This window comes from Nesoenas mayeri, assembly GCF_963082525.1.
Source record: "Nesoenas mayeri genome assembly, chromosome: 6".
Taxonomy (NCBI): Eukaryota; Metazoa; Chordata; class Aves; order Columbiformes; family Columbidae; genus Nesoenas; species Nesoenas mayeri.
Genome location: NC_137545.1, coordinates 19,838,048 through 19,863,700, shown reverse-complemented (window position 1 = coordinate 19,863,700; position 25,653 = coordinate 19,838,048). Strand labels below are relative to the sequence as shown.

General features: G+C 36.0%; 1 protein-coding gene across 1 annotated transcript in view; it reads right to left on the bottom strand.

Annotated features, from left to right (window-relative positions):
• Positions 1 to 25,653, bottom strand: part of TTN (titin) — a gene marked incomplete at both ends in the record, with an annotated part of 239,913 nt that overhangs the window by 142,060 nt on the left and 72,200 nt on the right. Inside the window, 42 exons of the mRNA XM_080346387.1 lie at positions 231 to 314; positions 564 to 638; positions 813 to 887; positions 1,785 to 1,862; positions 3,003 to 3,101; positions 3,420 to 3,503; positions 3,995 to 4,072; positions 4,739 to 4,816; positions 5,372 to 5,452; positions 5,785 to 5,853; positions 6,114 to 6,176; positions 6,416 to 6,499; positions 7,116 to 7,184; positions 7,872 to 7,949; positions 8,490 to 8,582; positions 9,201 to 9,455; positions 9,710 to 9,784; positions 9,903 to 9,959; positions 10,800 to 10,847; positions 11,335 to 11,361; positions 11,476 to 11,553; positions 11,665 to 11,874; positions 12,461 to 12,721; positions 12,815 to 13,082; positions 13,162 to 13,251; positions 13,594 to 13,774; positions 14,021 to 14,306; positions 14,429 to 14,521; positions 15,366 to 15,653; positions 16,393 to 16,683; positions 17,176 to 17,463; positions 17,618 to 17,905; positions 18,421 to 18,699; positions 18,795 to 19,073; positions 19,168 to 19,446; positions 19,597 to 19,884; positions 20,375 to 20,653; positions 20,773 to 21,054; positions 21,177 to 21,455; positions 21,725 to 22,006; positions 24,784 to 25,071; positions 25,242 to 25,529. Coding sequence (XP_080202513.1) covers positions 231 to 314; positions 564 to 638; positions 813 to 887; positions 1,785 to 1,862; positions 3,003 to 3,101; positions 3,420 to 3,503; positions 3,995 to 4,072; positions 4,739 to 4,816; positions 5,372 to 5,452; positions 5,785 to 5,853; positions 6,114 to 6,176; positions 6,416 to 6,499; positions 7,116 to 7,184; positions 7,872 to 7,949; positions 8,490 to 8,582; positions 9,201 to 9,455; positions 9,710 to 9,784; positions 9,903 to 9,959; positions 10,800 to 10,847; positions 11,335 to 11,361; positions 11,476 to 11,553; positions 11,665 to 11,874; positions 12,461 to 12,721; positions 12,815 to 13,082; positions 13,162 to 13,251; positions 13,594 to 13,774; positions 14,021 to 14,306; positions 14,429 to 14,521; positions 15,366 to 15,653; positions 16,393 to 16,683; positions 17,176 to 17,463; positions 17,618 to 17,905; positions 18,421 to 18,699; positions 18,795 to 19,073; positions 19,168 to 19,446; positions 19,597 to 19,884; positions 20,375 to 20,653; positions 20,773 to 21,054; positions 21,177 to 21,455; positions 21,725 to 22,006; positions 24,784 to 25,071; positions 25,242 to 25,529 — 7,095 coding nt within the window. The remainder of the gene's footprint in view (positions 1 to 230; positions 315 to 563; positions 639 to 812; positions 888 to 1,784; positions 1,863 to 3,002; positions 3,102 to 3,419; positions 3,504 to 3,994; positions 4,073 to 4,738; positions 4,817 to 5,371; positions 5,453 to 5,784; positions 5,854 to 6,113; positions 6,177 to 6,415; positions 6,500 to 7,115; positions 7,185 to 7,871; positions 7,950 to 8,489; positions 8,583 to 9,200; positions 9,456 to 9,709; positions 9,785 to 9,902; positions 9,960 to 10,799; positions 10,848 to 11,334; positions 11,362 to 11,475; positions 11,554 to 11,664; positions 11,875 to 12,460; positions 12,722 to 12,814; positions 13,083 to 13,161; positions 13,252 to 13,593; positions 13,775 to 14,020; positions 14,307 to 14,428; positions 14,522 to 15,365; positions 15,654 to 16,392; positions 16,684 to 17,175; positions 17,464 to 17,617; positions 17,906 to 18,420; positions 18,700 to 18,794; positions 19,074 to 19,167; positions 19,447 to 19,596; positions 19,885 to 20,374; positions 20,654 to 20,772; positions 21,055 to 21,176; positions 21,456 to 21,724; positions 22,007 to 24,783; positions 25,072 to 25,241; positions 25,530 to 25,653) is intronic.

The following is a 25,653-nucleotide window of genomic DNA, read 5'->3' as shown; positions in this document are numbered from 1 at the left end:
TTTAGAAAATCTGTTTGATTTCACCAACAGGTATAAGATAAAAGATGAAATAAGACATAAATGTCATCAAGACGACACAGGCCACATTGTAGACAAAGGGACATAAGTACATGTTTAATGCTGAAGAAATTTGATATGTGAGATATTTTTCATCAACATGCATATATGTTAAAGATGGAATGCAGTAGAAAAACCCATTTTTTTGCAACAGGAACAAACCACTGATATACCTCTTGCTGGTCGAGCCTCCATTTTTTTGGGCACAGGGACAGGTACTTTCTCTTTAGGAACTGCTTTCTTATGAACTTCAGGAACTTCAGAAAAATGAGTAAGATGAGAAGGAAGATGAAAAAGAATATTAAGGTGTAATACTTGTAATTGTCTACTGCATCACAATGTGTTTTCCTAAGTTAATATAAACAATACTTTTCATAGTACAAGATGGAATTTGAGATAACTATTCATCACTGGAAATGGACCCACATCAACACATACAAATAAGACAGTAAGACAAACATAATCCCCTTGAAGATACATCACCCAGAAGAGGAATTGTTTTATACCTTTAACTCTTGGAGCTTCCTTAGGGGCAGCTGGAACTTTTTGTTCAGGTACAACAGTCCTGCGCTTCTCATGCACTTTAAAAGATGACAATACATAGTTTTACAAACAGGAATAGTATCACTAACATGTACACATTTACTTAATACAAAAAAAAAAAAACAAAACACAAATGGAGATAAACATATAGTGGCAACATAACACTCAGAATGATGAAACAACCAATATTTTGTAATGAAAAGAACATATACCTTTAGTGGGTGGGGCTTCCTCTCTTTTAGGAACAGTTACCCTCTCTTCTATGTAGTAAGACTCTTCTTCAGTCACTTAAAAAGAGTAAAATTTAAAAATACTTGAGTTTAAGTATTTGACATCTATTACTGTCTTTTTGGCTCTGGTAAGCATCAAAATAATTGTAAGACAAGAATAAGCAGTGTGCTTTACTAACACACACCTCTGCTATTACAAAATCTACATTCAAACCATCCTGCTCCTTCTGAAGCCAATGGAAAAACTTCAAGCAACATAAATGGAAAGGAGATTGAACTCTCGTCTTGTATTTCCATGAAATTTTAAAATGCTCAACATCTGAAGTACTAGATCAGTACTTTCCATTCCTCTGTCTACTAGTTCATTAATGTTGGAATCTGTTCACTTTGAGAAATAAAATACCGAGAAAATTCTCTGACTCACAAATACCGAGAAAAATCCCTGACTAAAGCCATCCCTTGAAAATACTTTCTATGGTGTCAGTTGTAGCAGAAGTTGAGTCAATTAGTATATGTTACTGTCCTTCACAGCTTTGTTTTACCATCAATAAATTTACAGGTGGAAAAAAATTAGTCAGTTTACAATGAAATGGCCTGAGGACCAAGAGTGTACCATGACATTCTGAAGGACCTTTACTTCATCCAGAGAACCTGGTGGAAGAGGAATTTCCAACAGAGAACTTTTGTAAAAGAAAAAAGTAGGGCTGATAATTCCAATATCCAAGAGATACCTCACTATTTTCATGGTATCAAAACAGGGTTAACAACTACACTATTCAAAACCATGTATTAAAAATCATAAACATTCTTAGCATTAAAGTTTATAAGATATGAAAAATATTCATATATTAGTGAATTTTTCTTTATAAATAGAGTAGATATTAATCCACACTATTTTTAGCACAAAACAAAAATTGTTTTGTTTTGTCTAGTATTCCTGAATTGTGGTTGTACCTTCAGAAATCTCTTCTCTATGAAGGGAAATAGACACTTCCTCTGGTTCTTCTTCAGCCCATTCTTCAACTGTTGGTTCTTTAAAGAAAATTACTAGTTTTAATATTTTTGGTGGGTGGATGAATGGAGGTAGGGAGGAATCGATGGATGGAGAAGATGAAGACCATTTCTTACAAGTTCTACATGACAATCACACATATGCATACCATACAGAAAGTGCTGTGCACACATCTGTATGATTTGCTCTACATGATATGTTTTGTCCATGCCTCATGTACCCTAATGTGTGCTGTTGTATCTCTCAAATATCTTTCACTGGTCAACTGTCAGTCCATCAAAATCCTTCAGCACCCTAAACTTCCCCATCACAACAGCTGAGGGGGGTGGGGAAACAAGTCAAAGACTTAGAGGTTGCTCCTTGATCCAGCCACGTGAAACTAAGAAGGACAGGGTACATCAAGAATTGAAAGGAAAGTCTGGCATGTGCACATCTACAAGTGCAACTGTATCAGAGAAAACACCAATTTGTTCTGGGGTAAAAGGTTAATTTGTAGGAGACAAACAGAAATTAACATGGCATGTATCAATATGGATATATATTTGCTTGTTCATATTTTAGATAGATAACTTCCATATCTGTTTTTAAAAGCTCATTTATGTTTTTTTAATAGAATATGTAAATTATTAATGGGATCTAAAAGTGGTCAAGATATTTATCTCAGCTACCTTGAAGCAGATATTTTGTGGAATTATACTAACTTAAAACAAGTGATTCTCAACGTTCCCTGAGTATGAAAATGTGAACTACAAAAGCTACTGACACTGCAGAGAGAAATAACATTGTTACCTGCAGGGGTACAGAGAGCTTTGTAAGGAGTATGACAAATTGATGGTTACAGGCTTAACTAGTGGAGTCTAATCTAACACTATCCATCCATATTTCTCACTATGATTTCATGAGAGACTAATCTGAAGATCACTGTATTCAGTGCTAGAGTTTCCATGCATGTCCCATTCAAGAGTAGGATCCTGGCACTGAAGACTGAAATGGTACATGGTGCTCAGGAGTCTCTTAACAGCCTCTAAGCCTGTAAAGCATTCAACATAAAACTCATACAAGACAAGTAACACCAAATTTTTGTGTATTTTGATCTTAGTCTTAGAACAACAGACTTGTATACAGCAGAAGTTTCTCTCTATTGTTTGTTTATAGTGTACCTTCGGGTAGTGGGATTTCTCCTGGAATGGCAACAGATATTCTTTCTTCTGTAATAAGTACTCTTTCTTCAAAAGTGGCTTTCTTCTGCACTTCCGGCACTTTGAAAGATAACAATATTAAATGTAAACCTTTCTAATGCCATTGTGAAAACAATGTTACAGAGCGCTGTATCTAAGTTTCCAAAGAATTGCTTAAGGGTACTGAGCACATAACACACAACAGAGATTCAATATTTAGAAGTAAATTTTTGTGAGTATTGCACAACACATATGACATACTGTAATGACTCACTATCACTAAATCAGAAGAGTAGAATTCACAGGGGAAGCACAAATCAATGACAATACAGAAAAATACAGAACATAGAAACAGAATCTGAGAAACAGCGTACTCTTTCATTCTACTGGAAAGCATACCTTTAGCTGGAGGAGCCTCAACTTTTTTAGGAGCAGCGGGAGATACTTTCTCTTTAGAGACAGGTTTCCTAGGAACTGCAAGCACTTAAGAAAAAAGTATTTAGTTTTAGGATCCATAAAGTGCAAAACTGACAAAAGCATCAACATAACAGAATTGGACCATTCAAAAACATTACACATGGACATGTTTTGCTAAAAAAACACAACAGCTGAGCAAGCTGAGACAAATGAAATGTTCTACAGACTACAATAAATGATATTACAATGAACATTACTGTACCTTTTGCAGGTGGAGCTTCTTCTACTTTAGGAACTTGTGATATTTTTTCTTCTGGAGCTGGCTTCTTAGGTATTTCTGGCACTTCACAGATACAAATGATAATAATATTAAGTAACTATAATTACAGGTGTTTTAAGACTTCATCTAAAGCACAGTTATCCACAAAACTGACACAAAAGATACATAACTAATGTAACTGACATACAACTAAATCCAGATTCACTTAAAAACCAAAACTGAACATAAACAAGATGCTTAAGATAACAAGAAAAGAATGTTATTTATTTAAATATACCTTTAGGTGGTGGAGGTTCCTCTCTTTTTGGAACAGCAATTTTTTTCTCTGGGGGAGCTCTCTTAGGCACCTCTGGCACTTAAAAAAGATAAAATGTAAGCTAACTGAATTTGATATTTCAAAGATTTATTGGACTATTATAGGATTTCATTAATTCATTTATAAGAATATCAAGACACACTACAAAACATGTTCATACACTTAACATAGAAAAGTATGAGACAAGAGCAACATATATTTGAAATAGAAAAAAAAAAAAAAATCAATCAAGAGCTTTAAGACTGATTTCTTAACTGAAGAAAGAGCTGCTAAAGTGTATTACCTGGCCTTGAGCACTGTTACATATGCACATAGACTTACACATTACAAAAAAAAAATCAGTTTCTTACACAAACATGCTTACATACAGGCTAACAAAAAACAAATGTTTAAAAGATATTCAACAGGTACATGAACAGTCCATCACTAAGTATATCATCAGCACTCAGAGATTCTGCTTTGGGAACAGGAATGTGTATTTTTTCTTCAGCCACAGGTTTTTTTGGTACCTCAGGAACTTCAAAGGTATTAAAATTTGTGTAAGAAATCTTTCCAAGGCTTTTGAGTTTGTCTTAGATGAGAACAGACATACAACATAACACACAAAGACTATATCATACGCTTATACTGAGAAGTGAATAGAATTTAGGGAAAGAGTACAATAGTACAGGACTGGTTAAAGCCCACACTCAAAAGATGCTGTACCTTTTGCTGGGGGAGCCACCTCCTTTTTAGCAACAGCAACTTTCTTTTCTGGAACAGGTTTCTTAGGGACTTCAGGCACTTCGAAAAACATTATCAAAGTGAGATAGGATTAGTTTTTGGACCACTTACCCAGATTTCAGTAATCCAAGATTGCTTTACAGAACATAGTGTCTGGACAAGGAGCTGAGCACTGCAACACAATACAGTGTACAACAATACAGTGGACGTACAGTGGATTACATGGGAAAAACACTATAATACAGTATATAATTACAATGTTAACATTGCTGCACTACCACCTTTCACAGCACGCTATTGAAGTAAAAGCATGCTACCCTTGCCTGCAAAAGCCACACAACCTAAGTACAAACAACAAGACAAGACTGTTAGAAAAGAGAAGGGCCAAAACTGAGACAAATGCAAGCTGTAATATAAGTTATAGCACAAATAAAAAAGTGAAAGTATGGAGATAATGGAGATAATGCAAAACCAAAGCCACAAAGACAGTAAAACCACGAACATATTCAAGAAAACAAGAAAATAATATAACAAAAGATATTTTGTTTGTTTTCTGTTTTGGGTGTTTTCATTTTTGTTTGTTTGGTTGTTTTTTTACTATGGCAGAAGAAATACCTTTAGCTGGTGGAGCTTCCTTTTTAGGGACAGGAATGGGCTTTCTTTCTTCTGGAACATGTCTCTCTGGTATCTCAGGCACTTTAAAGAGATAGGTGGTGACAGTAAATGTATTTTGTAACTCACAGTAGGCTACTTTCAACACACTGGGTAAGCCAACAATACACATCAAAAAACATGATCTTTTATCAAACAGATACAATATGCTCTTCTCAAAGAAAAGCAACTCAAAAAATTATTTAAAGCAGAGGTGAAGAAGAATTAGATTTAGACATGCAGTAGGGCTTGAACTTTTGAGAATAGAACCATACTGAGAAGGAAAGAACTTGGTTCTGATACACTTTGGCAAAGTGTGGTACAGGCAGATAAGTTCAGAAAAATGGAGTGCCTGATGATACAAAGACTTTATTCACCTTCAACATGAGGGATCTCCATTTCTCTAGAAATAATTTCTTCTTCTTCCTCCTCTTCGACTTCATGTGCTACAATAGGAATTTGAAGATATTAAATTTGAAGATAGGAAATATTAATGTCCATAGCAAATCTGAAAAGCTTTTAGGAACCTATTATTGTATGTCCAGTATACAAAGGTCACTGAAACACATATGCTAATAGGTAAAAAAATTTCATCCAGAAAACCAACAGCATGTGCAAATCTCACAATTAGTTTTGATTAGCTATGGAGTCTGATTGTTTTAAAAATCTTAAATATTGATTAGCCTCTCATTCTTAATCAATCTACCTTCAGTTGGGTAAACAGCTTCAAAGAATCTTTCTTCGACTGTTTTCTCATGCTCTGTTGGCTCTTCAAAGAAAAGCATTTAAACAGTGTTAAGATAAAATAGTTGAAATGTTGACATCTATTAATCTAAAGAAAATTGAGTCTGCATAACGCAACAAAAAGAAGCAATACAGAGTGAAAGACAAATATACAATGTGTCTAAATATGTAATTTGCCATACATAAAAATAGATTAAAATAAAATCTAGTAAGATTGAAAGATTGTTTTGATTTGGGTGCACAGATTTTTGGTTTTGTACATACCTGTGACATATGAATACTCTTCTTCTCTGTGGACAGAAACTGACATCTTTTCTTCTGAAACAGCCCATTTTTCTACTGTTGGTACTTTAAAGATAGGATTTTGGTTTAGTATTTTGTATTCTAGATCCAGATTAGTGGTAGTCAGCATGTGAGTTTTTATCAAATCTGTATATTTATTGCACATTTAAGTTTTAGACATATTTAGACAGTCAGTATTCATATTCTAAATACTGAACACAAACCAAGCATACAAGTATAATATTTAGTATCTGTTAAAGACTAAAGACACAGACACTTTTAACCTGAAAATTTAAAATAAATTCATGCACAGGTTTTTGGAAATAGTATTTCAGAAGAATTCCAAAGGTGGTTCTTTGAAGTAATTTGGGGCCACTCTGCCATTATTATGTAAGCATAGGCCAGCAGGCAGAATAGATTAAGGAAAAGCTACATCACACTGCAATATCCTGTAGGCTGTTTAAACAAGAATCTAAAGGTTAGCCACAAACATGTTAAAAACAGACTTTATGGAAGATAAAAGCATGGTACACATACTATTCAAACACAGAGGGTAGTCACAGCACAAATGGTACAATAGATTCAGGTACATACACACAGGCCCACATATTCACAAGAAGCAGAAGAACACACAGGCTGCTGGAAAAAATGTAAACTGAAATTCAAAGATGCTGATCTGTACCTTCCTTTTTCATAACTTTTTCCTCAACGATCACTGGTGCAGGTTTTGGTGGTATAACTTTCTTGGTAACTGTTGGCATTAAGATTTTGTTAGTCATATATTTAGCAAAGAGTTCAAAATAAGTCTACATCTATCTAGCCACAATGTTGAAAAAACAACAAACAAGATATATATATAACCTAACTCAGCAACTAAGCCAGGCTGCTTGGAACCATGCAAAGCAGAGGAATGTGTTTGCTCCTTTTTATTGCTGCCTTCTAAAGGGTCTGTGTAATTCAGCACTTTTAGGACACAGGTAATATCCTGACACACATTGAATTGCAGCCAACAGACTCCTGCTGCAGAATGTGAAATGTTATACAAGAGGAGGTGGTTGCCAAGAGAATAAGGACGCAACTTTACTTCATAACTGAACAATTAACCAAGACATCTTGGTAGACAGTTCAACATGGAAATCTGAGGAAGGCTGGGATTTCACATCTTCAGCTTAGAGTGAAACATACAGTTTCACCCAGTGCAATTTCACACTCCCTTTCTTAAGCATTGGTAGTTAGCATCTGCATTTAGTATTTTTCCCTAAGAGGCTTTTCATCTTCCTTTCGCACAATTCAGCAGAAGCTTTTATTAGATGTTTCAAAGACTGAAAAATTCATCAGACCAATGTTAAATGAAGACAGAGCATATGCAGATCAGCTAAGTAATGAGAGCCTCTACTTTCATGTAAAGATGACATTAAAGTAACTAAACACTAGTTACCCTCAGACTGTTTGACTTTTTCTTCTGCAACCTTCTGAGTGGTTATCTCCACTTTTTCATCAACAGGCATCTTGACAACTGTAAGTGATTCAGATATATTTATTGTTTAGATCATCTTGCAAATTACTTTCTGGACACAAATCAGGTAGAACTACCTGTTTTCTCATTTGGGTTGTCACAACCTTTATGCATCCTGTGCATTGTTCAGTGCATTGATCACTCGTGGTGGACAGTGGTGGTAAAAGCACTTATGAAACAGGTGCTCAGGCCCACCCTTCCCTAGGAGATATGCAAAGATCAAAATGGATGACACTTCTAAGAAGTACAGCATATACCGGCTCAAAAGCAGCACTCACGCCAAAGGTTAATCTACAGTGAGAAGGAAAGATAACTGAAGCTCAGTTTGATTTTGCCAGAAATTCTTGGTTTGCTTCAGCCACCACTGACACTATTCTCTCTCTGCTCAGAAATATGAGGTGGAAGAGAGGAAGGGTTGACATGAGCCTTACTCTTGCCACAGTCCAACATAAAGAGATTAACCACCACTGTTCAGCTTGAAGGAGATGCATGAGAGAACTTAATCTGCATGTTCCTGTTAGTTTTGCAGGAAAATCATACCTTTATGGACTGTTACTTCTTTCTTTTCCTTCTTTTCAGCTGTAATTGCTGGTGGTTTTCGCGCAGGCACAGGCTTCTTAGGAACCTCAACCACTTTAAAAATAATAATGTATCTATCTTAATGATGAGAAATGCATTGTCTAAAGACTTGATACACACAAAAGTTGTTAGTAATGCCATTATAAGTTTATGAAGTTGAAAAACACATATGGAGCTTTGCAGATCCAATCATTGCAGTAAAATCTGCTGCCTATTTCCAAGTTTGATGGTTTCTCATCAGAGCAAAATTCTGTTCCTAGAGGCATACCTGTTACTACTAGTCAAGACAGTTAAAGCATGCAAGGAATTGCAAAATACAGCTATTAATATCAAGCAATTAATGTGTGAAATATTTAACCTTAATCAAGTTAATCTAGAATTCATGAAAATGATAGAAGAAATATCCAAAACAACTAAAAATGACATCTATACTTACAAACAACTCATAATATGTATTAAAGATGTCTTAATCTGCAAAGTCTACTGGCAACCAAATTATAGTGTATGAATTTCTGTCTGCATCTACACCTCACCATATTGTTTAAAAAAAAAAAAAAGAAAAAAAAAAAAAGAAAAAAAAAATCAAAGAAATGCAGCCTGGCTCAAACTTTTGGGCCTTAGTAATAAATATGAGAAAAGAGAAGAAATATAATGCTACATTAACTAAAATACCTTCTTCATGAATGACTCGTTTTTCTTCATAAGTCACTTCTCTTTTCTCATAAGTTTCTTCCCATTCCTCTTCCCCTTCATCATAGCCTTCTTCCTGGACATAATAGTCATGGTCTTCTCCGTAATCTTCTTCCCATTCCTCATAAATTTCTTTTGGCTTTTCATATATTTCCTTCTTTTCTTCATGAATCTCTTCTCTCCTTGCCATGGATGTGATTTTGATCTCTTTGGGCTTCTCTGGCAGCACCTCAGGAACTTAAAAAAAGATTATTCATATAGCAGCCTGGACTTTGCAAGGTGTATTGGATGTTCACAGTTAATGAAATTATTTCACACTCACAGGTGGTTTAAAGATGCAACTATTTTTTAAGCAGTCCTAATCAGCTTGGATTTTAAATGTGTATGTTTTGAACATAAAGACAGAAGATAATAGGAAACAAATTATCTTGTTTCCACAAATTAATTTTATTGTTTTTAAAAAAGTTTTTTTAAAAAAGGAAAAAAGTTACCTTTAGGTGGTGGGACTTCTTCAGGACCTTTTTTAACCACCTTTTTGGAGACTTTCTTTACTGGAACCTTTTTTTCTGCTTAAAAACAATATATTTTAAAATTTAAATTTTTAAAAAATCAAAACAAAACAAAACAACCCAACAATCATAATGAAACATGTAAACACTGCTCAAATACTTTAAGTATTCTTACCCAGCTTTTTCTCCTCTGGTGGTGGAACAAGAGGTAGAAGAATAGGAATAGGGGCAGCTTGTAGGAAAAATGAAATATTTAGAATAAAATGTGAGTATGATGTTTTCTTGTAAGTGAAGAAAAATCCTAGTGCATTTGATAAATAGATGAGATGATTTTATTGCAGCTGCAGAACAAGAGCGAACACGGTGCTCATTCTGACACTTTACTGTAGCTGGAAGAACATATTTTGAGAGGGAATCCCCAGTCTACCACTATTTGAACCCTGATGTTTCTCAGCTTTATTTTCTTTACTGCCATCACTCTCCTATCTTCGCTGATAGTAATTCATCTAAATATCAAATCTTTCCTCTTCTGATGCCACTACAAGCATTTACCAAATGATCTTAGAAATGAAACCAGGAAGATTGAACTTTTAAGGTTCCTAGTAAAGTATTGACTGTAACTGGAATATACATATTGTTCATAGTTTGTATTCCAATATCAGAGATTGGGCAGAGACCACTTGCAATAAACATGCAATCAATGTTATGGCTTTAAAAGAATATTTCTGAAGAAAAAAAAAAAAGGTGAAAATGAATGATAAGAAGAGGAACAGAAATAAAAGGAAGGTAGAATGAACAAGAGACTGATAGGAAAAAAAAAAAAAAAAGATGGAAAGAACAAACTCTTTTTAACATAAAAGGCTTCATTCTTACAACCACCTGTTATAGTTTTCACCTTCCACACAGCAAAACAAGCTTATCCAAGCCATGTCTTGCTCACATTGTAGTTGTATAGACACAACTAACTGATCTTATCACTGAACTAAGATTTTTGTCCAAGGTCCCCACTGGCCCACTGCTTCAGTGCAGATATAAGGCAGCACTATGGAACAAGTATGGTTTGTTACCCTACCTTCAGCTGGCTTTTCAGTTGGAACAGCAACCTTGGCATCAGGAACATCTAGAAAGTCAAAGTATTTAATTGACAATTAAAAAAGAATAGATTTGAATATGCTGTCCTGAAGCACAGTAGCTCAGGGTGTTATAATCTTTCTTGTTCTAGTTTACAAGGATTGTAGATTGCTCCTCAAGAATAAGCTAGCTAATAGATAACTAATTGTATTAATATTTCAGTCTGGACAGACTTTACACTGTTTCTAAGTAATTCTTGCTTCATTTTGAAGTAGGCTCTTAAGAACATTCAGAAAAGAAGATTGTGTTTTATCATATGGAGATGGTTGCTACCCATTTTGCCTCCTTAGCTATTTTCAGTTGTGCAGAGGACATAGAATCTATTCATAGGTACTTCTTCATTGCTCTCTTCCTCAGTCATTCAAACAAAAATAAAGTTTTGTGTTTCAGAGAATAAAAAATAAAGCAGAGTAATGCACTAAATCTATGACAGAGTATAGACTTGATCTTCTGCCAGTTTTACTCATGATATTTACCTGGTGGCTTCAATTCCAGTTTGATTTCTGCAAAAGAATATTAGATTTCTTTTAGGAGTATTTATTTTTCCAGAATCATGTTTCAAACTCACGAATTTGCAGGGGGTTATGATCACAAGTTTGTTTAGCAAATTTGCTAACCTTTGGTTACCAGGTAGAGCTCTGCAGTGCTTCTTGCTTCTCCTCTTGGTTCAAGACGAGCAATTACAGAATATACGCCTGCAATAGCCAAGAACGTTGATATTTGTATGCCTTTATGATTAAAAAAAACCCAAACAACAAAATCAGATAAAAGAATGGCATCGACACAAATATTCCATGCATTTTTACCTTCATCTTCTGCAGTAACATTGTGAATAGTCATATAATGACAGCGACCTTCACTTCTGAAGCTGTACTTGGGACTCTCTGTCAGTTCAGTGGGGCCTTTATACCATGTCACAACTGCATCATCAAAAGACACTTCGCACTCAAAGGTTGCAGACTGGTGTTCACTCACTACGATGTTCTGTATGCTCTTTGTGAACTGAATTGGTTCCGCTGTTTTTAGAAACAAAAAATATATCAGTTGTTATGCACCACCAGGCCATCTAGCTTATCTAATTCCTTCTCATTGTTTTCATAATAACAGCTACATTATAAGAGGTCATAACAACACATCTTGAAAAAGTAGAGTAAGAAAAAGGGATTCCATCTTCTATGAAGTTTTCTATGTAAGAATGAAGATTAGAAGATGTAAGAGTAAAATTAGAACAAGATCACTATGCAGATAAATTATACAAGAGAAGCCATTAAGGAAATTAGAGTTAAAGAATAATTAAGAAAGACATGAAATAGAAAGAAAATATAAGAGTGTCAGAGAAAAATAAAATAAAAGCAAGTACGACTTAGATTGTTTGAGGGCCTGGGGACATTAGTAATGGTGTTGTAGTTAAAAATACTAACTTAAACAAATATGTCATGTATTGTTCAAAGAGAAGAGAGCAAAATTTATTGTTTAGTCCATTTCCAAGTTTGTTAATATCTCTTTAAGAAATTCCTTTTGTTTTCATTTGTTCTGTTAATGGAATATCCAGAAATTGTTTATCACTACCGTAATAAGAAGATTCTTTATCTGTTTACAAACCTTCAATGGCCAGATCTGCAGTTGTTTCTAGATTGTCAAGCTTGCAGGTATACTGTCCCTGGTCTTCTGTTCTAACATCCTTGATGATGAGTTTGTGTACTTTGTCAGAGACTTGTGTTGAATATCTCCCTCCTATCTTAATGGGTCTCCCATTTCTATACCACTGAGACTTGGCATTTGGGATAGAGAACTGACAAGACAGCGTGCATGTGTTTCCTTCCTTGAAAGCAGTATCATGAAGATGCCGTTCAACTGCAGGTTCTATTAGCATGTTAAAACATACATTTTAGCAGACGTCAGACAGTGGCATAATCCAAGTGTGAATTGAAATACATACTTCAAAAATAGACTTACCAATGACAGTTAGTCTGGCACTGGCAATGTGTGGTCCACACACTATTCTGAAATTTCCCTGATCTTCAAGTTGACAGTTCCTGATTCTCAATATGTGGCGATCACCTTCAATTCTAATTTCATATTTGTCATTGGAGTCCAGTTTCTGGGTTCCCTTGTACCATGAAAGTTTAATTTCTGGATAGTTAATTTTAATCTCACATTCAAAGATAGCATCTTCATCTGTCAAAACCGTCTGATTTTCAATGTCCCTGATCAGAGTAACAGGCTGAAAAATATTAGTTCAAATTAGTTTCCAGTTCCATGTTATAGGTTGGAATATTCACAAATCAGTCCAACAATGTTACCTCTGTCTGTGTGAGCCGTTGCTGAATAAAAGCTACAAGTTCATCAAATTCCTGATCTTCTCTTCGAGCTTTTTCTGTGAGCTCAATTTCCTGTGAAAAGGCAGAATATACTCAAAGATTAAAGGATTATAAGTGTCAAGCTGTCATGTTTATCCAACGCAGAATTAGTTCCTACATCAAGTTTTCTGTAAGTAACATATCTTCCCATCTTAAAAACTGCAGCGAAGCTGTGAAGGCAGAACATGCTTGGCCAGAATGACCATTCCTTCTCCTTGGGTTCAAACATACAAGACATTAAGAACTGTCAGAAGATCTAAAGAGGAACCAGAAATTCCTGCACACGTAGTAACATCAGAGCATGGACACCAAGTCTGTTCAAAGGAACCGTGTTGATCCCAACAAAGCCAATGCTGCAGTCATGCTGTATCTTACCAATCTATGGCTTTCTTCTGCTTGGGTTTGCTTCAGTAATTCAAAGGCTTGCAGGAGGCCACGGAAATCTGTAATTCCATACATGCGAGCATATTTCTCATATTCTTTGGGATCTACATTTTTGAGAAGTTCCAATATATCAATAGGTTGCTCTTCCTCTCCTTCCTTCCTTTTTGGAGTGCTATTCAAATCAATGATATAAGTTAAATATACTTTCCTAGAAAGTTGTTCACTTTAAAAACTGAATCAGCTTAGAGCTGCCCTGTGCAGTGGAAGCCTTTAGTTTAATCTAGTCAGATATTTCTATTTTTAGTACAGTTATTCATAGTTAGCAAATATTAAAAAATTGTATCTTAATCTCAGATTTATAATAAAAAAAGTTTCTTCTCTATTGATGGCAATTTAATCTATAAAAATTTCCATATACCTTTTTAGTTTTGCCCTGAGATCTCCTTCAACAACAGCTTCTTTCTGTCTTTCTTCGACTTGAAGGTTTACACTCCTCTCAATTTCACCATGTTCATTAAAAGCTACACATTTGTACAGGCCAGAATCAGTTTTTATTGCATCCTTTATTTCTAGTTTGGCTTCATCTCCTCTCTGCTGGATTATAACGCGACCTCCCTGGTTGAGTTGCCTCCATTTTCCCTTCATCCATTTAACTTTTGGAATAGGGTCTCCTCCAACTTTTGCAACAAATGTTGCAACAGTCTCTGCAGAAAGATGCAAATAAGGAAGCTAAGTCTTTCCAGATGTCTATGGCAGCAGGATATAATCTCAAACAAAAAGTATGGGCAAAGAGAAGACAAGTTACTTCTTTGATTAGAGTGCTTACTTTCCATGACTTTGATACTCTGAGGCTCTGACACAAAATAAAGTTTTCCTTCCACTTCTGCTTTCTTAGCTGCTGGTGCAGCTGCTGGTTTTTCTAAAAAACAGTCAAACAATTAAAATAGATTATTTCAGGTAATAGTTTATGGTCATGCATAATGATGCTTCCAAAGGAATTAAAAAAAAATAAAAATACAGAAATTCATAGAAGGATATGCAAATAAGAAGCCTAATTTTCTAAAAATGGATCACTTTTTCTGGAGGTATCATCTTTTCTGCCTATTTCTGGAAATTTCACCCTCAGAGTTACTTGCATTTTTTATCAGTGATCTGTTAATCTTTTTTTTTTTTTTTTTTTTTCCCCTTCTTCTTTTGCACTGTTTTTAGCTTTGCAGCCACCCACAGAGTGAAAAAAGATACTATTTCTACATATTACTCAACTCTTATGTCTGTCTTTTATGCAAGGCTAAGGCAAGGGCTACATGGAAGTACTCATGCTTAGATAATATTTACTTTCAGCTAAAAGGTCAATATGTCTTAGAGTTGTAACAATCCTAAAGCAATTAGCCTTTAAGGCCACACGCTCAATCAAATTACTTTTGTACTTTCCTTTAATAAATACTACTTCCCCCATTGGTTCCGTAAAATATGGATTTTCAACTCATTTATCTTGCATTTTTGTTTAGATTTAGAAAGTATATTCTTTACCTTTTTGGTAAGAATATACTATTGATTTGACACTGATCTCCCACTGTTTATGTCACTATTTACAAATAAATTATTATTAAATATACTGTCTTCCCAGATTTTACACTTTTGCAAAGAACTAAAAGATACTATTTGTTATTAGATTATTAACATTTTTGTCCCACAAACAAAGCAGGATGGAACTTTGTTTTATATTTCCATCATATACCTTGATTTTCTCCATATTACTGTACCTTTAACTGTCACTTTGGATTTGCAAGTATCAGTGCCAGCTGCATTTGAAGCTTTGCATACATATTCTCCTGAATCAGATTTTGTAACTGCAGCAAGTTCCAGAAGAGCTACTCCATTAGCAAAGCTGAAGTTACATCTGTCTGAAGTTCTTATTTCTCTCCCTGCCTTCAGCCACTGAATCCGGATTGGTTGTGATCCTTGGACGTGACAGCTGAGCTGTACGGTATCACCTTCCTCTGCTGCTGCTGGCTGAAGAGGCCGGTCAAAAACAGGAGGCTTTTTGGGTTCTGGAATATGAAAATGCTTGAGTGAATACTCAAGGAAAGAAAGTATGATTGAGAGTGTAAGAGAGGAGGAGATAAATGTGATTCTTAAGAAGACAATGGCAAGGAATTAAGAAGATTAAGCAGAAGTCTGAGAATGGCAATCATAGTTTTAGATAAAGCAATAAATATCAAGAGAGTATGTCTTCTAGGCAAACATGGAAGAAACATATTTTCTCCAAGCAGCAAGGACATTCACATGCAAAAAATAGTATAGGAACTAAAGCACTGCTATTAGGCTACAGAACTATATAAGCACATTTAAAAAAAAAAAATACGCAATTTCCTGCAAGAGTATTTTGATGAAGTGCCATGCTGTCACAATACACTGTAAAGGCTGCCCAAGCTTTAATGTGTTTGAACAGAAAAGCTGTTATTCCATGAAAAGAGAAGGATTAAAAATTCAAAAGAAATGTCACATAAAGATTTCGATGTTCGCTTTAGATCATTCCTAGCAAATAGTGAAAAAATGAAGAAGACTCTCCCTGTAAAATAGTTTTATTTTAATCACAAAATTAAAATAATTCCTTGCTTTTGTGACTTAACTCAGTTTTATATTGTCCATCTCAGGACAAATTACTGCTCTTAAGGTAAGCACAAACAGATCATAAGACAGAAGCTGTATATTTGCAGCCAATATACAACAAAGACAAGTAAGAAGCATAAAAAAACCAAACCAAACCAAACCAAAACTTCAACTAACCTCTGATAACAACAGAAGATGTACACAATACGCTTCCTGCTTCATTGGAAACTTTACAGGTATATAAACCAGCGTCTGATTGGTCTATGCTCTTTATATGCAAAAGTAAGGTATTGTTTTTGAAAGATATTTCACAATGAGGGCTTGAATGAACTTCCTGATTGTTTTTATACCAAGCAACAGTCAAAGGCTGAGAGCCGGAAACACGTCCCTCAAGTTTAAGTTCATTCCCTTCTGTTTCTTCTACTGCTTCGGACAGTTTCTTAGTAAAAGTAGGTGGAATTTTTCGTTCTGTAAAAAGAAAATAACATACTATTCAAATTATATGAATCAAACCCCAAATGAAATATTCTAAAGAATACTTTTCAAGAAAAATTTGAACATTTAATGATATTTGCTCTCATTGAAATATTTTTTTAAAGAAAATATACAAAGATGAAAAACAGATGCTTGCTCTTACAGTCACTGTCATAGTTGATTCTCCTATTTGAAAAAAAAAAAAATCCTCTTATATTGATTTAAGTCAAATGCCATTTAAAAAACCCAAGATTTTTGTCAAGTTCTCAAGAAAGAAGTAGGCCAAATCCTATAAAGAAACTAGGCTGAAGAAAATATTATTTCACCCTTCCTAATTCTCTTAAGAGATCCATGGGTATCTCCAGATTGGTACTTTCAAGCTGTATCTCAAAAGCTTTTCTCAAACTTACCTTGCAGTAATAAAGCTAACTTCCTTTATAATTAAAGGAAGAAAAACATACACACAATGTATTATCTGTTCAGTACCTTTAACAGTTAGTTGAGCTGTGCAAGAGTCCTTTCCAATTTCATTGCTAGCATAACATGTATACTTTCCAGAGTCTCCCCTGTCAACTCTCAGGATGGTCAAGTGGGCTGTGTTGTCTACATAACTGATCTGGTAGTTTCTTCCTGTTCTAATCTCTTGGTTATCTTTTGCCCAAGTGACTCTAATAGGCTGTGTTCCAGAAACATGACACTCAAAGTCAGCACTTTCTCCAATAATACCATCCACAGGTGCAATTGGCATGTCAAAGAATGGAGGAGTCTTCCCTTCTGAAGAGTGAAAGAAATAAAAAAGCATCACTTTAAAATGTCAATTTGTTTTAAACCTCTGTGAAATAAGTATTATTTGTACAATATTAAATTAATATATAAACAAAAGGTGAGTTTTAAGATATTTCCATTAAATATTTCACAGTCCACCGACCTGTAAGGACAAGCCTGCCACTAGAAGAAGCAGTCCCAATTGCATTGGTAGCTGTGCAGGTATATTGCCCAATAAGGCTCCTATCTGTCTTCAAAATCTGGAGAGTTGCTACATTATCTATGAAGGATGTATGAAGATTGTAGTCCTCTTTTACACGTGCACCATCTTTAAACCAAGATACTTCAATAGGTTCTGAACCAGCAATGCCACAATCAAATGTAACTGGTAAGCCAACAGTTTCATGAACATCTCTTAATTTTCGTGTAAAAGAAGGAGGAAGTTTACGCTCTGTAAGAAAACAGGTTTTGTACAGTGAGGGCTTTCAGAAGACATGCACTTATTACTATACTCGCCAATAATCACTGCCTAATATACTGTAGAGTATACTGTATTTTTGCTCCTAATGTCTGATGAAAAATGTTACTCAGCATGTCATTTATTTGGAACCTGATATGCTAAGAGCACTGTGAATACAGTTGCAAGAAAATATATAACCATTGTGCCCCCAGTTACACCCAGTGAGCCTATTTAACCCTCAGGACTGCTAGTGGTGGAAAAAAACAAATACACTCATGGGGAAGGAGGTTGTATCCCTGCAGAAGAGCTGTAATCAGTAAGAGACATATTTTTATTAGCTTTACTGGTAGGCCTTTGCTAATAGAAGACAGTGCCAGAGGGTATCTTACAGATCAAGAAACAGTGAAGTGTTTAACAAGGAAAAGATAATACTCTGTTTTTCAAAATAGCAAAGCACACTTAAGAAAAATAGGCCATCTTCCTGTTTTTACAAAAGAAATATTCACCTTGAACTGTCAGCAAAGATGATGAAGAAGCCTCCCCAACAGTGTTTTCTACTTTGCAGATGTACTCCCCACTGTCACTACTGTCCACCTGGCTGAAAACCAGAGTGGCAACTTGATTCTTAAAGTGCATTTTCATAGTAGCAGTTCCTCTCAGCTTTGTGTCACCCTTGTACCATGACACCATCATTTCTGGTGTTCCAGCAACCTGGCACTGTAAAGATGCAGAATCCCCAACAGTCACCTGCACCGGCTCCAAGGGTGTAATGAAGTAAGGTGGTTCTGAAGAACAAACACACACCATTAGCATAAAAACATATTGCACCATGATTATTAGTAGTTCAAATGACACTTGAAGTGATGGTGGCTTGACGCACCTAGTATTGTGATTGCACCATGACAATTATCTTGTCCAGAATCATTTTCAATATGACAAGAATATTGCCCCTGATCTTCTAGTTTGCTATTAGGGATTTCCAGTATGGCAGATGTCTCTGTAGTGGTGATGCTACACTTTTCAGAGTGCATTATTTTTACTCCATTTTTCTTCCATGTCACTGAAATTGGTGGAGTACCCGTATATGTGCATTCCAAGATCAAATTTTTCCCTTTCTCTACACTTAAATCGTTCACCTTCTTCACAAATTTGGCTGGTTCTATAATGAACAATGGGAAGAAAATAAAATAAATAAAGCCAAGAGATAATTTTTAGAAGCATAAGAAGCATAAGAAACAGTAGTCTGGACAAACCTTTGACAAAAAGATGTGTTGTGCAAGAAATCTTCCCTGCCTCATTAGAGACTTGGCAGGTGTAGTCTCCACTCTGAAGTGGATGTACATCAAACAGCTCCAGTTCTGCAACTGAATCTTGCAAGGTGATATTGCAACTGTGTCCTGGTACTAGCTCAACACTACCTCTAAACCATTTAACTTCCAACGGAGAGGAACCTTTTATGATACTGGTAAAGGTTACGTTTGCCCCAGATAAAACATTCAGTGGTTCAGGTTTCTTCACAAAAGATGGTGGTTCTAAGTATGCAAATAAAACAGACAGAGAAGAAGTACATTTGAATTTCTGATGAAGAGCACAGTAATCAGAAATACATAACAAAGCAAAGAATGAAGTCCTTCTGAAAAGAAATGTGTGCCCTCTGACTCTGGCTTCTTATTGATACTGACCTCTAACACTCAAAAATGCGCTGCATTCATCAGACCCAGCTACATTACTAGCTGTGCACAAATAAGTTCCCATATCAGATTCCTGAAGTCCATTCACTTTCAAAGAACAGGTATTGTCTGTAAGGGTAGCCTGATACTTGTCTCCACTGGTAATCTCCTGTCCATCATGAAACCAGGAAACCAGAATAGGTGGTGACCCATAAACTTTGCACTCCAGTACGGCAGAAGAACCCAGCTGACCGTAAGTTTCTTTCAGTTTTCTTGTGAAAGAAGGAGGTATAATACGATCTGCATTTGTTAAAAAAAAAAAAAAAAAATACCATTCAGGAGTTTCAAATGCAAAAAGTTCTCCATATATAATAAAGTCAGCTAACTTTCTTTTGATATATTCGCTTTAGCAATCTGCTCCTACACACCTAAGTCATTGAAAAATAGATAGTTGATGGTTACGGATATGTTGGAAATTTCGTTCACATTTTTTGAGGGACACCTTTTACTTTTGCAGTTCTTTGTCATAAGCAACAATATTGCACCAGGTGTCCAAGAATACATGCAGATTAAAGCTGAAGAAATCAATCCCTTGCAACAACTCCTGTCCCTCAAAGGTTAGGTAGGCATCTGTTCTTGACTCCTGTCAAAGTGGTAGGCCAAGTACTCCTAATATCATACAAGCAATTAGTCTCTCAGGTTGCCTGTCATGAGAAACTCTTTGCTATCCAAAAGCTTTAAAAAGGAACCATAGGATCAGATATGATTCAAAAAAGACTAGTCAACTAACCTGAAACATGCACTGAAGCTGTGCAGCTGCTTTTACCAACACTGTTTTTCACCTCAAAAGTATATTCTCCACTGTCTTCTAGTCCTGCATTGAGGATCTTAAGCCCAGATACTTTGTTGAAGAAACTGATTTTATATTTATGGTCAGTGGACAGTTCATTCCCATCCTTAAACCACCTAGCAGTAAGCTCTGGTGTGCCGTCTACTGTGCATTCCAGAGTACAAGAGTCTCCAGCTGTAACTTTAACTGGGCCTGGCTTCTCTACAATGACTGCAGGTTCTGTAATGAGATGCAAGTCACAACATTTTTAAAAACAATGCAATAGTTATAAGTATCATAAAATTTGCAATTTTAAAGCATCTTAAAACACATTGTGTTTTTTATCCCATGCTACCAACCTAGCACTGTCAGCGTGGCAAAGCATTCCTGAACTCCAGCATCATTTTTTATCTGACAAATATATTTCCCAGCATTGGCTGGTTCTGCATTTCCAATCTGCATAGTTGCAATGTTTTCTGAATAGGAGATCGAAAGATTATCACTTTCTCTAATGATTTCCCCTTTGTCTTTCAACCACAGAACAGAAATGGGCTGTGATCCTTCTACTGCAGCCTGCAGTTCAATCGACTCCCCAACGACAACAGTGAGGTCACTCAGCTTCTTCACAAAGGTTGGTGGTGCTATTTAAGAGAAGATATTTAACAGTGAAAAAAAAAACCAAACACACCAGGAGCAGAAAAGTAGGATACGAATGACAGGAACAACAAAATGCCAAGAAAGTGCCAATCATCTTTATACAAACCTCTTAGTGTTACAGAGCCAATACAGGAGTCACTTCCCACATCATTTACAGCTTTACAGTGATATTCACCAACATCTGCAGTATCCACACCAAGAATGTGAATACTAGCTAGGTAGTTCTCAGACATGACCTTATACTTCTTGCTGCTCCGAATTTCTCTTTTGTCTTTATACCATGAAATCTGGAATGGAGGAGTGCCCTGAAGCTCACATTCCAGGTGAACATCAGACCCTTTCAAAGTCTGGACTGGATGGGGCTTCTTGGTAAACATGGGGGGTGCTGAAAAAAAAAAAATGGGGGGGAGGTTGAAGTTTGTGTTATTGGAGCAAAGGCAATTAAAGAGAACAAACTGTTCAAGAAGCCATTCTAAAGCTGAACAGCAAAGACAAACCATAAATAAGAAAGATCTCTCACAGCCTAACAAAGAGGCAAGAGCTTTGCCATCTATTCAGACAGGTTTTAGCCTCATTAAAGAAAGTGGGATTTAACAACTTTTTCACAAAGGACTCACACAGATAGAAAAGTGAGGAAAGAACTGGGATTCTAACCTTTTACTTTCAGTGAGGTACTGGTGCTTGCACTACCCGCTGGGTTCCGAGCTTCACAAGTGTAGTCACCGCTGTCCTCAACACTGAGGTTGTGCATTTCAATGACTGCCACTGAATCCATAAAGGACATTCTGTATTTTTCACTGGGATGGATCTCGGTTTCACCTTTGTACCAGGTGATTTTGATTTCTGGAGATCCACCTACTTTGCATTCATACTTAGTAGAATCATGCTGTTTCACAAGTCTTGAGGAGTCTAGTTTCTTAATAAACCTCGGTGGTTCTGGAAAGCCAAAAATTGGAGATGATGCTTTAAAATGCACTGATTCTTTGGATGATCAGAAAAATATGTAACAGAAAATGTAAACTTTGGGGACTTAAGCAAACATTCTAATTTTGCAATTGTTATGATTTTTTTTCAGATTATTTCCCACACTACTTCTCCTTCTATGTATTCAGTACAGATAAGTTAACGTGTGGCTTTCTTTAAGTAATATCTCCTTGCAATATATTTGTAATCAAAATGCCTGATGGAAATGCAAGAACCCAAACTGTTCATCCAAGAAATATTATTAAGAGCATTTATGCTGAGCATTACAGTAAGTTTGTATCTTAATATGTCTTTAACAACGGATCTAGTCAATAAATGTATCTGCATTATAAACCTTCACGCATTTATTGCAAAGCCAAACATAAAGGTGCCTATAGGGAATAAAAGTAGGTAGCAAAACAAGAGGTTCAAAATAATTATGCTGGGAAGAATTATGAGATGGCTGGTATTACAGAAACTGGTGTTAAAGGTCCTATGACTGAACAGTAAACCGGATGGTTGCATTTTGTTCCGTAAGGAGAGAAAGGAGTGGATGTTTGACACTTTTCATCAAAAGTACCATACGGATGATTCAGAATCACAAGACTGACTGCTCATAGATCAAAGATGTAACTATTAAAACCAAGTGGTGGTAACGTGGGCACAACAAACAATTCTCTCTGCAAAACAGGATGAAGTGCCTCTTTGTGCATCTCTCCGTAAAGTGTAGGATGAATATCTATTTTATTGTGGGTTACTTCAACTTGTGGGACATTTGTAGAACATCCTATGTTGTTAGTAACAAAACTTCCTTAGAGTTTAAAAATAGAAATTATGGCAAGGACTCTTGGAACCTTAGTAATTTACTATCAGATTTCACTTAGACAAAGAGTTGATTATCTGTCTGCACAGTAACAGTTGCTGGGTAGTCACACACTTTCATTCCCAAAAAATTAAGATATATGAGTTAGCAAGGTATATACTTAAAATGTAAAGTAGTTTCTAGAACCTGAAGCAATTTTTAAAACTACGGATTGGGAATAACAGATGTTAAAGTGGGAAAGTTAATAAAAAACTGGTAGATTTTCAGGGTCAATTGAACAAAAGATGTTAATTTAAAAAGAAAAGGTTGTGTGTCATAGAAGTGAGACAGCATTTGCTCAAACGAAACACATGAAAATCAATGCACACAGAGTTTGCCCTTACAAGTTCTATGAAACTGGTTGACAAACAATGAACATCATTAATTTTACAGTCCTGGGGAAACTGTACAAATTCTAAAGTACTGAATTTCAGGATCAAAAAATAAAATAATAATCCTGGGAAAAAAAAAAAAATCAGGATTTTATGAAAAAAGAGTTGAAGAGTAAGAAAATAAATAGGGTCAGTTGGAATCATTTTATGAATGGTAACTCCTGTCAAGTAAACCTAATAGTAATGCTATCACTAATAATAAACAGAATTGTGATTCTGGTGGAAACAAGCTTTAAATCTATTGAAGAGGTTAGATTTCTTGCTACAATCTTTCAATACTTTTTTGAGTCAAGCTACATCATAACAACATCCCTACTTGCCACTGAATACACAGGTAATTCAGTCTGTCGCACTCTTCTCACCCCCACCAATAAAAAACCCTATGGACAGAATATATTCTAGATATATATAATGCATTTGACAAGCAGTGATTGCAAAATCTTGCTAGTGGTAGTTCAGCTTGCTGTGTTATTTGTCTTAGAGAGTTAAAGTCATAGTATTTACTCTTAAAATGTTTTTGGCTGTGTCCCCAAAATTCATACAGAGGGGAAAACAAAAACAAAACAAAACAACAAAAAAAACCCCAAAACAACAAAAACAAAAAAAACCCCACAACCAATCAAAAAGAAAAACAAACCACCACCACCAAAAAAAAAAAAAAAACCAACCCCAAAAAAACCAAAACAAAACCCACACAAAAAAACCCACAAACAAACAGAAAAAAAGGTAAGCACTAAATTAAAAAGGTAAGCACTAAATCAACAGGGACATTTGAACTCACACATAATTTAAGTAGTGTATTTACATTTGTTCTTTTATAAAATCAGTAAGAATGAGATATCCAGATATTCCCACCTACATTGAGAAAATTATACTAATACAACCAAGGCAGTTTGATCCAGTCATAAATTTAGATAATTGAAATGTGTAAGATCCACACACTAAGTGGAGGAGCAAAGTGTTGGTGGAATGAATATTTGTCACCAAGTCTGCCCTCAGACAATCCAGTTTTGGTGTCTAGAACATCAGTTTTCAATGTTTTCAGTCTGTGATAGAGTAAAACAATTTGCAAGAGCTGCACACCCAGTAAAAATACATTTAAGTCTCACAAGTGAACTGAGTTTCTATCAGTTACTTTTCCCTCCCCTGGACAACTTAGTGAATGCTGCTGCTGAAGAAAGACTTTAAAGAAGACAATTTGCTGGCCAACAGGGCCATTCATAAAGACTCAACAGGGTACTAAGACAGCGTTAACATTTCCACGGAAGAATCTCTTTGATAACACAAAACACGCACTATATCGGACTAGAAGAAAGTGAAGAAAGAAGAAAGAAGAAAGTATTTAAATATTACAATAACATTTGAATGAACTAAGACATCTCAGTGTAGCTTCTTGTAAAGGGTGTTAGTCTCACACGTCTGCATTCAGGGCTTTGTTTTTCAGGTGCCTGCCATGCAAAGAAAAGCTTCATGAACACTAAAGCTCACAGCAATACCTTGTACAGCCAGCTGAGCTGCGCACGCATCCTTTCCAACACTGTTGCTGGCCGTACATGTGTAGAGTCCAGCATCTGCTTTACTGACTTTCAGGACCGTCAAGCTGGCTGTGTTTTCTACCAGCGTCATCTTGTAGTTGCCACCTGGGCGGACCTCTCTGTTGTCTCTGGTCCAAGTAATCCTCATGGGAGCAGAGCCAGTCACGTGGCACTTAAAGGTTGCACTTTCCCCTAGTGCCACATCGACAGACACTGGCTTGATGTCAAAGAGGGGAGGTTGTAGACGTTCTGCAAAGAGGAAAGCATGGCAGAGCTCACCACCAAGCCCTCCTCACCATACGCCTCACCGTGCCATGCCCACATTCCCTGGCCACCATACAATGGGCAGAGTGGGAAAAAAGGGTGAAGAAATAAAAGAGCAAAGACATACAAAAGATCTTTAAGTGTGAGCTACAAACCTGTGAGGAGAAGTTTGGCGCTGGAAGATGCAGTCCCCAGAGCATTTTGTGCTGAGCAAGTGTATTGGCCACAGTGAGCCATACTAGTTTGCAAGATCTGGAGAGTTGCAACGTTATTTAAGAAGGCTGATTGCATGTTATCACTCTCACTTAAAAGAACCCCATCCTTGTACCAAGACACTTGGATAGGCTCTGAGCCAGTTATGCGGCCATCAAATGTCACTGGGGCACCAACCGCCTCCTGAATATCTTTCAGTTTTCTGGTGAATGTAGGGGGAAGTTGACGCTCTGCAAAACAAAAATAATCACCACGATAAGGAGGAAGCCACCCTGCCAATCTAGAATTAATTCACTCTGAAATTAATAAGAACCCCTTTCTGCAGACAACAAAGAGTTCCTACAAACTAGTCCA